Source organism: Natrix helvetica (genome assembly GCF_964273705.1).
Source record: "Natrix helvetica genome assembly, chromosome: 2".
Classification (NCBI taxonomy): domain Eukaryota; kingdom Metazoa; phylum Chordata; class Lepidosauria; order Squamata; family Natricidae; genus Natrix; species Natrix helvetica.
In genome coordinates, this window is record NC_138552.1 from 186,483,092 (window position 1) to 186,496,262 (window position 13,171).

At 41.3% G+C, this 13,171-nt stretch overlaps 1 protein-coding gene across 1 annotated transcript in view; it reads left to right on the forward strand.

Annotated features, from left to right (window-relative positions):
- Positions 1 to 13,171, forward strand: part of LOC309387108 (coiled-coil domain-containing protein 162-like) — a 54,560-nt gene that overhangs the window by 30,086 nt on the left and 11,303 nt on the right. The window contains exons 23-29 of the mRNA XM_081943313.1: positions 3,278 to 3,398; positions 4,378 to 4,487; positions 9,454 to 9,603; positions 9,758 to 9,811; positions 9,950 to 10,117; positions 11,295 to 11,447; positions 12,696 to 12,830. Coding sequence (XP_081799439.1) covers positions 3,278 to 3,398; positions 4,378 to 4,487; positions 9,454 to 9,603; positions 9,758 to 9,811; positions 9,950 to 10,117; positions 11,295 to 11,447; positions 12,696 to 12,830 — 891 coding nt within the window. The remainder of the gene's footprint in view (positions 1 to 3,277; positions 3,399 to 4,377; positions 4,488 to 9,453; positions 9,604 to 9,757; positions 9,812 to 9,949; positions 10,118 to 11,294; positions 11,448 to 12,695; positions 12,831 to 13,171) is intronic.

The window sequence follows — 13,171 nt, forward strand, 5'->3', positions numbered from 1 at the left end:
ATTAGAGCTGCTCAAGCAGCAACACACAAGAAAAATACAGATGAAAATATTTCAGGCAGGCACAAGATAACATTGGTTGCTAGAAATAGCATGATTTCTGCTAGAATCTCAAATGAGATACTATTACAATATCTCATAATAATATTACGAGTCACAAGATATTACGAAGGAAATTTCTGTCTTTTGCACATGAGTAAGATATAATTGAAAGGTGACAAAATCTAGTTTGATTTGCTCAGAACAGTAAAGAACAGGGATTTAACAGAACACTGTAAACAGAAATCAAGACTGGAAAAAATGCATGACTAGAACAGTTTTACTTATTTCTACAGAAATAGAACCCCCTTGAAACAAATGTTTCTCTGCTTCATCTTGCTTTTGGAGGTTCTAATATGTTTATATTGGAGTATATGCTGCAGAGATGAAACAGATCCTATTCTTAATCAGCCTCTCAATGGCTTTTCCCAAGTTTGTATTTGATTTTAAAAGGACCACAGGATCTATCTCCAGCAGAAATGAGTGGGAGTATCTGCAGTGGAGCAAAAAAAGTATTTAGTCAGCCACCAATTGTGCAAGTTCTCCCACTTAAAAAAATGAGAGAGGCCTGTAATTGTCATCATAGGTAGACCTCACCTATGAGAGACAAAATGAGAAAACAAATCCAGACAATCACATTGGCTGATTTGGAAAGAATTTATTTGCAAATTATGGTGGAAAATAAGTATGTGGTCACCTACAAACAAGCAAGATTTCTGGCTCTCACAGACTTGTACCTTCTTCTTTAAGAGGCTCCTCTATCCTGCACTCATTACCTGTATCAATGGCACCTGTTTGAACTTGTTATCAGTATAAAAGACACCTGTCCACAACCTCAAACAGTCACACTCCAAACTCCACTATGGTGAAGACCAAAGAGCTGTTGAAGGACACCAGAAACAAAATTGTAGACCTGCACCAGGCTGGGAAGACTGAATCTGCAATAGGCAAGCAGCTTGGTGTGAACAAATGGGAGCAATAATTAGAAAATGGAAGACATACAAGACCACTGATAATCTCCCTCGATCTGGGGCTCCACGCAAGATCTCACCCTGTGGGGTCAAAATGATCACAAGAACGGTGAGCAAAAATCCCAGGACCACACGGGGGGGACCTAGTGAATGACCTGCAGAGAGCTGGGACCAACGTAACAGGCTACCATCAGTTTACACACTACGCCGCCAGGGACTCAGATCCAGCACTGCCAGACTTGTCCCCCTGCTTAAACCAGTACATGTCTGGGCCCATCTAAAGTTTGCTAGAGAGCATTTGGATGATCCAGAAGAGGATTGGGAGAATGACATATGGTCAGATGAAACCAAAATAGAACTGTTTGGTAGAAACACAACTCATCATGTTTGGAGGAGAGAGAATGCTGAGTTGCATCCAAAGAACAACATACCTACTGTGAAGCATACTGTGAAACATCATGCTTTGGGGCTGTTTCTCTGCAAAGGGACCAGGACGACTGATTCGTGTACAGGACAGAATGAATGGGGCCATGTATTGTGAGATTTTGAGTGCAAACTTCCTTCCATCAGCAAGGGCATTGAAGATGAAACGTGGCTGGGTCTTTCAACATGATAATGATCCCAAACATACCACCCCGGCAATGAAGGAGTGGCTTCGTAAGAAGCATTTCAAGGTCCTGGAGTGACCTAGCCAGTCTCCAGATCTCAACCCCATAGAAAACCTTTGGAGGGAGTTGAAAGTCCGTGTTGCCCAGCGACAGTCCCAAAACATCACTGCTCTAGAAGAGATCTGCGTGGAGGAATGGGCCAACATACCAGCAACAGTGTGTGCCAACCTTGTGAAGACTTACAGGAAACGTTTGACCTCTGTCATTGCCAACAAAGGATATATAACAAAATATTGAGATGAACTTTTAATATTGACCAAATACTTATTTTCCACCATAATTTGCAAATAAATTGGTTCCAAATCAGCCAATGTGATTGTCTGGATTTGTTTTCTCATTTTGTCTCTCATAGTTGAGGTCTACCTATGATGCCAATTACAGGCCTCTCTCATCTTTTTAAGTGGGAGAACTTGCACAATTGGTGGCTGACTAAATACTTTTTGCCCCACTGTATCTTTATTTAAATGACAGCCAACTGTTCATTGTGTACAAGTATACTGAACATCTATCCAGGCAGGTTGTACTCTCACACGTGGGCCAAATGCATTCCCAAGAGATACTATTATTTCTACATGTATTCTTGCTTCATTATTTAGTGTTATTTTTCATAATAAAAATAAATGTATTAATATATTATATTTGGAGAGGATTTTTAAAAATAAATCTTGCAACTTTGTAACAAATGTATTTCTTTGATTCCTATTCTGCCTTCTTACTTTGGAGAGTGTATATAAAAACTAAAACAGACATATGCTGTTGGGCCGCTTCACCTGATATTGCCTGGCAGCCCTTTGATCATAATCTTCTTACCAACATATGGGGATCTGCTTTGTGCTTTTCCTGTTGCTAGGAAAAGAAAAAAGCTGTCAGAGGCAGCTATGTCAATCATTTGTAGAAAAACCAGTAAATGTCCTCATGAATTCTTAAAGATTAGCAGGTCTGTTATGAAATAAGATTTAGTTGACAAGTTTATTTCATCAGGTGAGGAAGTAAATGAAAATTGCTATCTTAATAACTCTGGAAACCTGAGACAGTTTTTCTTTGCTAGAAAGATGGTGGGGAGGAATCATAACAGGCTATTTCAGGAACTCTCTGTTATTGTTTTCCGAACAAAGCACTCAGTTGGGTGAGCTTGGGCCAGTCACTCACTTATAGCCCTATAAAGAAGGCAGTGGCAAACTACTTCCAAAAATCTTGCCAAGAAAACTCAGGGATCAGTCCAGGCCATGATTCAAAATATAACTATACAAATGAAACAAACAGCATCAGCAACAAAAATATTATTTGTTTGAAAACTTAAGTTTCATATAGATGCATGTAAGGTATTTTTGTTGATGCCCTTTAAAACAACCTCTTTCTGTTTTGTGAATGTGAAGAAAGCACCTGCCAGCTACTATTAAAAGGTGCTGTGATTCATTTGATTATTTTTAGATGACTAGTTTTTTGAATGTTTTTTAACTTAACAATATTAATCAAACTTTTGTGGATAAAAGTTGAAGTAGTCCTTGAAAAACACTCACTTTAAATTTGAAAGTACTCACAATACTCTCTGAATCAATTTAGTTGCTCTTGATAAAAGAAAAAAAATCTGCTTTTTTCTAGTTTCAAAAACTTTTGGAAAATGTAGAAATACATATGATCCATGATGTACAAAAGAAAATTAACAAAGAAATAACACTGGTTTTATCTGAAAAAGCAAGAGAAGAGAGGCACCTCCCCACAGGTAATAACTGAAAATGCTTCAAATTTAGGATAGATCTTCAGGTGTGGTGTTAATAATGAGGAATAAGCATATGCTGGGAGATTCCTGGGAGCCACTGTACTCGACAATTAATTCATTTTTAGTACAGGTAGTCTACGACTTACGACCACAATTGAGCCCAAAAATTCTGTTGCTCGGTGAAATGGTTAAGGGAGTTTTGCTCCATTTTATGAACTTTCTTGCCAGTTAATAACTACAGTTGTTAAGTTAGTAAGTTATTAAGCGAATCTGCTTCCCCATTGACTTTGTTTGCCAGAAGGTCACAAAAGATGATCACGCGATACTGCAACAGTCATAAATATGAACCAGTTGCCAAGCATCCAAATTTTGATCATGTGAACATAGGGATGTTGCAATGGTCGCAAATGTGAAAAATGGTCATAAGTCACTTTTTTCAGTCTGTAGTAAATGTTCAAACAGTTACTAAATGAATGATTGTAAGTCGAGGACTACTGTTTACTGGACTATTGTTTACTGAAAGTACTGTTACTTTCAGTCAACAAACCCTGTGCAATTATTATTCTTGTTTCCTAATGAATTTTCCTTTTCCTTGTTGGATTTGGCAGTGGGGGGTTTATGCATATCTAACTATGCACATAAACCTGGCTGACACATTTTATAAGAGATATTCACTGATTACAAGAACAGGTTTTGCTTTCTAAAACAAAGACAATAGGGAAAAGAAAGGAAGAAAAAACAACATGGTATGTGTGGAACTTGAATGAAAACTTTTCCCCCCCTAACAATAATTGTAGCACTTGGAATAAGGATACAGTGACAATTTTTTTGAGGTTTCATTTCTTTATGCAAAATCCTTGCCTTCCTTATGAGTATTCAACATTTAAAAAAGCAGTCATAGCACTGCATATAGCATAAAGCAGTGGTCTATATGTCATGAATCTGAATATTGCTGATGCAGCTCTTTTGTTCACTCTGTCAGAACTCTGGAAGCATCACAGCATGCAAGAAATGTTCTCTGTCACAAGGCCCGAAATAGTTGAATCATTTATACAGAGGCTAATGGAAGATCATCAAGAAATTAATGCAGAGGTATGTGTTAGATCTGGGCAACAAGAGAACAGACTGCGGACACAAAGTGACTTAACAGCTCTTTATTAGTAGTAGTAGTGATCCAGCTTGCTCTGTGGTCGGAGGGTTCCCCTTTTATAGGGATCGGGTACGCCCCTCGACCAATCAGAACGATACCTGTTTCCCGCTGTAGCAGCGGACCAGAGAGGAGACTTGCCACGATATATGTTAATATCTAACACCCCTCCCCTCCTAGACGGAACGTTGCGGTTAGTAACATAGTCCTTTAGGTACGTTGGTGTTTGCCTTACTCGGGAGGAGCGTCGCAGTTCGGGTTGGTTAGAAGTAGTTGCAGGATCGGGTGCTTTCTCTGCTTCGTGTTCGGGGGGTTTCGTGCTTTCGTTGCTTGGGCGTTCCGGGGTCTGCTCGCTTACGTTGCTTGGGGTTTGCTCTGCTTCGTGCTCGGTCTCTTGTTCTGACCTGGGCTCGCAGGTGTCGTAGTTTTCTGCATTGGGGCTCTCGAGTGGCTGACTTTGCGTTGGTAGGTAGCTCTCGTCCTCGGTTCGTAGGTCTGAGTGTGCTAGGCGACCCCGAAGCTGATCGATGTGCCTTTTCCAGTTCCGCCCATCTTCTATTTCCAACAGATACGATCGTGGACCTGTGATACCAATGACCTTTGCCGGCATCCACAATGTCCCCCCTGCATAGTTGTGGGCGTATACTGAATCCCCTATGCTAAAACTCCGAATTTTGCTTGTAGAGTCTGGGGGAGCTGTGGCAGAGTAATTTGGGTGAAGACGGTCCAGGTGAGACCGTAGACGGCGGCCCATGAGTAGTTCAGCGGGGCTCCTACCCGTCGTTGCGCTGGGGGTAATGTGTTGGATCAATAGGTAATGGTCAATGCGTGTTTGCCAATCACCTGGACCCATCCTAGCGAGGGCCTCTTTTGCGAATCGCACCATTCTCTCCGCCTGTCCGTTTGATGCCGGATGGAATGGCGCGACGAGGGCATGCCGAATTCCCTGACCTGCTAAGAATGTTTCGAATTGCATGGCCGTGAACTGGGGCCCGTTATCGGAGACCAGGAGGTCGGGCAGGCCATGAGTGGCGAAAAGTCGCCGTAGAACCTTAATGACTGCCTCTGCCGTGGTTGAAGTCATTAGGACTACTTCTAGCCATTTGGAGTATGCATCCACAACTATAAGGAACGTCTGACCTTGAACTGGCCCTGCGAAGTCAATGTATATTCTAGACCAGGGTGCTTTCGGCTTTTCCCATTCTGTGGCGGGCGCTTCCGGGGGTGCTGGTCTCGATTCTTGGCATGGATCGCACGTGGCCACCCACTCCTCTATCTCTTTATCCATGTTTGGCCACCAAACGTAACTTCTCGCTAACGCCTTCATCCTAACGATCCCCGGATGCCCAACATGTAATGCATCTAACACATTTCTACGCAATGCATAAGGAATAACAACTCGATCCCCCCATAATAAACAACCTTGTAACACTGAGAGTTCGTCCCGTTTTGACCAAAACACTTTGAATTCCGGGCCCACGTTTCCCTTCGGCCACCCCTCCAAACCCAAGTTTGAACTTGCTTTATTAAATTGTCTTTAGAGGAGAACCTTGCAACGTCGCAGGAAGAAACCGGTCCAGAGTCCAAACAGTCAATGAGCAATACCGGTACTTTGGGAGTGGGGTCTAGCAGAAGGTCAGGTAATGGGCAACGGCTGAGTGCGTCTGCGTGTCCAAGAGTGGAGCCCGGTCGATGAATTAACTTGTAGGAGTACGCAGCCAGGAAAACAGTCCACCTGGTCATGCGCGGAGAAAGGGAGACCGGAGTGGGGCGGTTTCCCGCCAAAAGTCCCAACAGCGGTTTGTGATCTGTGATTAGTTCAAAATCGCGGCCGTAGAGGTATTCGTGGAAACGTTTTACTCCAGCTACAGCAGCTAATGCTTCCCTGTCCATCTGGCTGTAGTTCCTTTCGGCCGATGAAAGAGTCCTAGAGTAGAATGCGATGGGTGCTTCTTTTCCGTCTGGCATCCGGTGGCTAAGGACTGCGCCGACTCCAAAGGGTGATGCATCGCAGGTCAATACCAGCGGTAGGGTCTGGCTGTATTGGACTAACAGCGAGTCAGTGGTGAGCAGGCGCTTTACCCCGGCAAAAGCTGCTGCTTCGGATCGTCCCCATTTCCATGGTGTGTTCCTCTGGAGTAGACGGTGTAGTGGCTCAGCAACGGTTGCCTTCTGTCTCAGAAACACGCTGTAGAAGTTAAGTAGTCCGAGGAAGGCCTGCAACTCGGTCTGATTTCGTGGTGTGGGGGCGTCCTGGATCGCCTTAATTTTCTTTGAAGTGGGGTGTATTCCCTGACCATCGATTCTATAACCCAGGAATTCTACGCTAGGCACGTTAATTTGGCATTTTTCCTTTTTTAGGCGGAGACCCCTTTCTCTGATTCTGGCCAAAACAGTTCTGACTCTTTTATTTAATTGCTCCTCATTTGCAGCGGACACCAAGATGTCGTCAAAATAAGGGACGACTCCCGGTATCCCTTGCAAAAGTCGTTCCATGATGCTCTGGAACAATCCTGGAGCGATACTCACACCGAATTGTAGTCGGTTGCATTTGAATGCTCCTCTATGCGTCACTATAGTTTGGGCCTCCGCTGTGGCGCTATCTACGGGCAACTGCTGGTAAGCTTGTGCCATGTCTAATTTAGCAAATATCTTTCCTGGCCCCAACGAGTGCAATAAGTGCTGTACTACCGGCACAGGATATGCGCTTTGTTGTAGCGCGACATTAATTGTGCATTTATAGTCCGCGCAGATGCGGACTGACCCATCTGGCTTGACTGGGGTCACTATGGGAGTTTCCCAACGCGCGTGATCCACCGGCTCAAGGACTCCTTGCTCTACTAATTTATCTATCTCCTTATCTATTTTTGGGCGGAGTGCAAAAGGCACTCGTCTCAGCTTAAGTCGGATTGGCGCCACCTTGGGGTCTAAATTAAATGATATTGGTTTACCCACATACTTACCAAGACCGGGGCTGAACAAATCCTCGAACTCCTTAAATATCTGCTCAGCGCTGCTGTTCTCCACTGCGTTTATTCCGGTGACTTCTAACCCCAAGGCTTCAAACCAGTCTAGTCCCAGAAGGTTCTGTAACGGCGCGCTGGCGATGGTCACGGGCAGCTGGGCTACGATGTCCTTGAAACGGATTTGGAATGTGCCTTGGCCCACGATGGGGACTCGGTTCCCCTGGTAGTCTCGTAGCAGGATGTCTGGAACGCGTAGTTGGCTCTTTTTGAGGCTAGGGATAGCCTGTTTCATGGATGCCCATGAAATGATCATCAGGGACGATCCCGTGTCAACTTCCAGCTCGCAAGGTGAGCCCTCCAAGAGGACTGTGACTTTCAGCTTTTTATTAGTAGTAGTAGTGATCCAGCTTGCTCTGTGGTCGGAGGGTTCCCCTTTTATAGGGATCGGGTACGCCCCTCGACCAATCAGAACGATACCTGTTTCCCGCTGTAGCAGCGGACCAGAGAGGAGACTTGCCACGATATATGTTAATATCTAACAGTATGCATATTACACCAGCTTCAACTAGTAAGAGGTTCGGAAGCATTATTTTTCAGATTTAGCTTCTCATGTCTCTGAATTAAAATCATCATGTTAGATAGAGGTAGTAGATCTTGGGATTTTATATATGCAGTCCATCTTCTTCACTATCAATGAACTGTGGAGGAAGCCTAGGAGAAATCAAATTTGCCTGTGTTGCCTAACACTGTTTTTTGCCTAACTGTCTTTGGCTGACACTAAGAGTCAATTTGATCTAGTGGTTAAAGCACCTGGCTAGAAACCAGAAGACCAAGTTTTAGCTCCATCTTGGAAGTCAGCTGTGTGATTTTGGACCAGTCACTATCTTTCAACCCAACTCACCTTACAGAATTGTTGTGGTGGGGAAAATAGAAGGAGGGAGGGGTATTACCATATTTTTTGGAGTATAAGATGCATCTTTTTTCCTCAAAAAAGTGGCTGAAAATATGGGTGCATCTTATACATCGAATACAGCATTTTTTTGCCTCGCCTCCTTCACACAAATGGCCATGCATACCCTTATGGAGGCTTTCAGAGAGCTCCGGGGGGCTGGGGAGGGCAGAAACGAGCAAAAAAATTGACCATTTTTGCCCTCCCCCCCAGCAGCACTCTATAAGCCTCCATAAGGCTATTCATGCCTTTTATTTGGAAAAAAAACAGGGCTGTTTTCGTGAAAAATGGGCCGTTTTTGGGAAGTCTGCAGAGTGCAAACCTTTTTCGGAAAGCTCTTTAGTTAGAGAGATTGATGAGAATTAGATTGATCAAGTGCTTTGCCAGCAGAAACAAGTCTTAGGTCCTGCAGGTTGTCAGCGGTTTCTTCTCCAGCACATGGATAAATACACCTGGAAACATCTACCTACCTACTCTCCCTATCTACCTACTGTATTTCTCTCTCTCTCTCTCTCTCTCTCTCTCTCTATCCCTCTACCTACCTACCTACTCTCTCGCTCTCCCTACCTACCTACTATATTTCTCTCTCCCTCTATCCCTCTCTACCTACCTACTCTCTTTCTCTCCCTACCTATCTACTGTATTTCTCTCTACCTACCTACCTACCCTCTCTCTCCCCCTACCTAGTGTATTTCTCTCTCTCTCTTTCTCTCTCTCTCTCCCTTTATCTACCTACCTAACTAACTAACTACTCTCCCTCCCTACCTACCTACTGTATTTCTCTCTCTTTCTCTCTGTCTCTATTCCTCTATCTCTCTACCTACTTTTTAAAAAAAAAGCCTCTTCAAAACCTTGGTGATTCTTATACTCCGGTGCGTCTTATACTCCGAAAAATACGGGTATGTCAGATTGTTGCATTCACTTATTTATAAAGTAATAACAGTAAGATAAAACAATAAAAAACAGGTTTATTTTCTGATTTTATTTTGTTTCCAGATCATCTTTCAAAGGGACCACTTTAAAAAGTGCCTCACCTCTCTAGCTTGTGATGTCATGGCCAGAGAACGTAGCAACTTTGAAACCTACTCCATGTTCTATGAAAATCTGCTCCGTCAGCAACATCAGCTACTATATCAAAAAGAACAGGTATTCTCCTGCTACTGGTTCTATAACAGGAAAAAGAGCGAAGTGATTCTTCATTTCTTTGAACAAAATAATGTTTACAAATTACTTTCCCTAAAACAGAGAAAAGGTAGAAATTTCTGAAAAACAATATTAGTACATTTCCATTCCGTTTCAGGAAGTACGTGTCGTAGAAGACAACACAGGAGCTGTTGAAGTGGATCTAAGTCAAGTTAGTGGCTGTGACTTTGGTGCCTTTATTCAGGGAGGTCTATGAATGCCTCCTGGGGTCCTTATACTCTAAAGACTTATTTTGAAAGATTGCATTTACAAATAAAATTGTAAACCATTGCTTCTACCTGTTTTATAGATAGCTAGACTGAGTCATGAGATGATTCTGGAAATAACTGCTCTGCGAGCCAAAGTTACTGATCTGCAAAGAGAAGATCACAACACCAAAGAGAAGATAAGAAAAGAAGTTCAAGAGGATTATGAAGCATTGGTACAAAATATATTTTTGGTGTGTCTGCAAATAAAAGTAGGTACAAGCGATACAGAGGGATGTAAAATCAAGTAGTTTATTCCAATGCTTTTTCAGAAAGGTGTTGAAATTTAGTACAATATTTTATGCTTCTCAAGAATAAATGCTAAGTTCCAAAGATCAGGTCCTGGCTAGACAAGACAACAGAGCAACCTGTTCATTGTGCCATGTTAATTCTGTCCATGTTTTCTTTACTTCTCAAACTTCCTAAACTGTAAATGGAATTGTTTAACTTCTTTGCTCCTTTATTTTATTGGAACTTCACCAGTGAAAAAATCAACTGTCTGCTCACTGTTCTCAGACTACTGTAATGAAGGATGGAACCAGTTAGCAAAAGAAAAAGCAAAAAAAGCAAAATGTAACTCCCACACATATTATGTCACTGGTCTTGTTTTCATTCATTACATTTTGTTTCTTATCAGAGCTCAGTGTATAGAATGTCAATACCAGTGGTGGGTTGCAGGCGGTACGCCCCGGTACAGGCATACCGGAGCCAGCCCGCAGCACTGGATACCGTTCCGGTACGGTGCTCCGGAGGGCCCACCCGACCTCCTTACCAGTGTTTAAAGGCTTCTGCGCTTCCACGCAAGTGCATGGTGCATACACTGCCTGTGTGATGCTCCGCGGAGCTAGGATGCATACGTGCGCTGCATGCTTCTATGAGGATGCTGCCAGCCCCGTTCCAACCGTACCGGTTGGAACGGGATTTGCAACCCACCACTGGTCAGTACACACTATGAAGTAAAAGCAAACAGTCCCAATGTGCTTTTTTTCAAGAGGCAAATTGACTTTTTTAAGTCCAAGAGGAAAGTCCAGTTGCCTCTTGAAAAAAGCAGCTTTAGGACAACCATGACCTGGATGGCTAAGAATCACCATAGACATAAAAACAAACAGAAATATCAAATTTGGTTTTTATTTAATGGAAAGCTGGCTTCAAAAAGCTTTTTCCAGAAATGAATTGGTTTCATTTTCCCATGTTGCCTTTGTTTACTCGATGGGGATTAGGAGAAATGTCTAGGTTGCTGGCCAGGGTTTATTTTACAAATCATAATGTAAAAAAATGGGAAGATTTTGTTTCTGTTTTTCCAGATTTTAAAAATCTTACAGAATTGTTTTCTTCAAATTCATTTATTTGAAAAGAGACATTCAGTTTGACTTTGCGTTATGGCTGCAGGGGAAGGTAGATGAATATCGTCTAAACATGAACAAACAAATGTCAGAAATCATCAGTGAAGTGAGAAAAGAAGGTGTGGAGAAAATTATTAATCTGAAGAAAAAGTTTGGATCTACAAAGGGTAACAGCGCGCTTGAAGAACATTTGGCTCAGGTAGCCCTTTAGTTTGCTCAATGCTTAGGAATAAAAGAAACAAATTATGACCTAGGTTCAAAAGACAAAAACAATCTTAGAATTGCAATTTGATATACATGCATTAGAGAAATCCCTCTGAAAGCTATTAAAGCAAAGAAAACAAAGCATGTAGACATTAAATTTTCTGTATTCTGATATTGAATAAGAATTATGCTAGTTTCTATGGCTTTTTCTTTTGAACTGTTACCAGATATTGTCTGACGCTCTCATTTATTAAAATAATGTGTTATGAATTAGACTGTATCTGATCTGAATTTAACATCTTTCTGAGATTGATTGTATTTAGGTTTAGAGACTAGAAAAACTGAGCTAATTTGAATTGTGCTCTGCCTGAGTTAGCCTTCTCTTTTCTCAGTCTAAGTTCCTTTCACATCAGCCATATTGGGGAGATCAAGCATCTGATGAACTTAATGCTAAACAAAATGTATCCATTAGCAATTTTTATTAATTTTTATGGATGGGTCTATACAAATACGTGATGAAGACAAAAGTTATTGAAAAAAATGCATTATTGGGGATAAAAATCTATTTCTTTTATAATTGTTTAAATGTAGAAAATCTTCCTGTTTTCCATATAAATATAATATCCATATAATATTTAATCCATTTATATCCATATAAATATGAATTTAACAGTAAAGAAAAACAATTGCCTGAGATAAATTGTATGCTGGTTCTTGCTCATCGCATAATTTACAGCATCATCAGAAACACAATCCTACTGAGTACAGTGGACATTACTCCCAGATTAAATGTCTGTAGAATTTCAGCCTGAGATGCTTTATGTTTCAAATAGCAATGGATGAACTTTTCACATTTTTAATTTTATCAGAAAACAAAACCTCTGAAAAATGTATACTCGATATCAGGAATGGATGATATTGCAGTTTTTATTCAGAACCAAAAATCTGATGATTGATTCTATACATATCTCATTGTGAGCATAGTTATAATGCAAAAAGAGAATATGCTAGGGTCCATTTCATCATAAGCCGAACTACTGCTCTGGGTATTCCTGAATAGCCATTGAATATTTTTGTACTATGGAGAGAGATTATATGACATATCATTTAACATGTCTTTTGAGTTTCTGTTTTGTATTCATCTCTCTTTCCTCACTAGAACAGAGACTGATGCTTATTGTTAAAGGGCTGTTGCAAGGATTTTGGTTAGAGAATGCTAATAGAAAGAACCTGTGCTCTTTAGCAGGGGAAGTTGCAGGAACTACGGGATGAAAACAATGAATTGGAGAAGTTGTTATGCAAACTGAAGGTCTTAAAGTTCTGGAAAGAAACAATGCAAAAAGCACAATTTTTGACAAGTTTGCAAGAAGTAGAGAAGGTGAGATTCCCTAAAAAAGGCTACTGGCTTTTTAATAAGAGTATAATAAATAAACATGTAAATCATGACAATTTTTGTTTTAAAAAATAGCATAAATTGGGATTGGACTAGTCTTCAGGACAGAATATATGTTTTGCTTATATGTGTGCTCGCTTCTACACAAAGATATTAGTCAGCTTCTGAAAATAACACATGCATTAATTAAAGCATTGCATAACCTTGCAGGCCAAATGTGCACACCCTATGTCCCCAAATTATGTTGCTGAGATTTAATGAATGCTTCTTTTAAATTAAAATAGGATTGAAATTACTTTCCACTCTGAATCCCCCTAAAAATACTC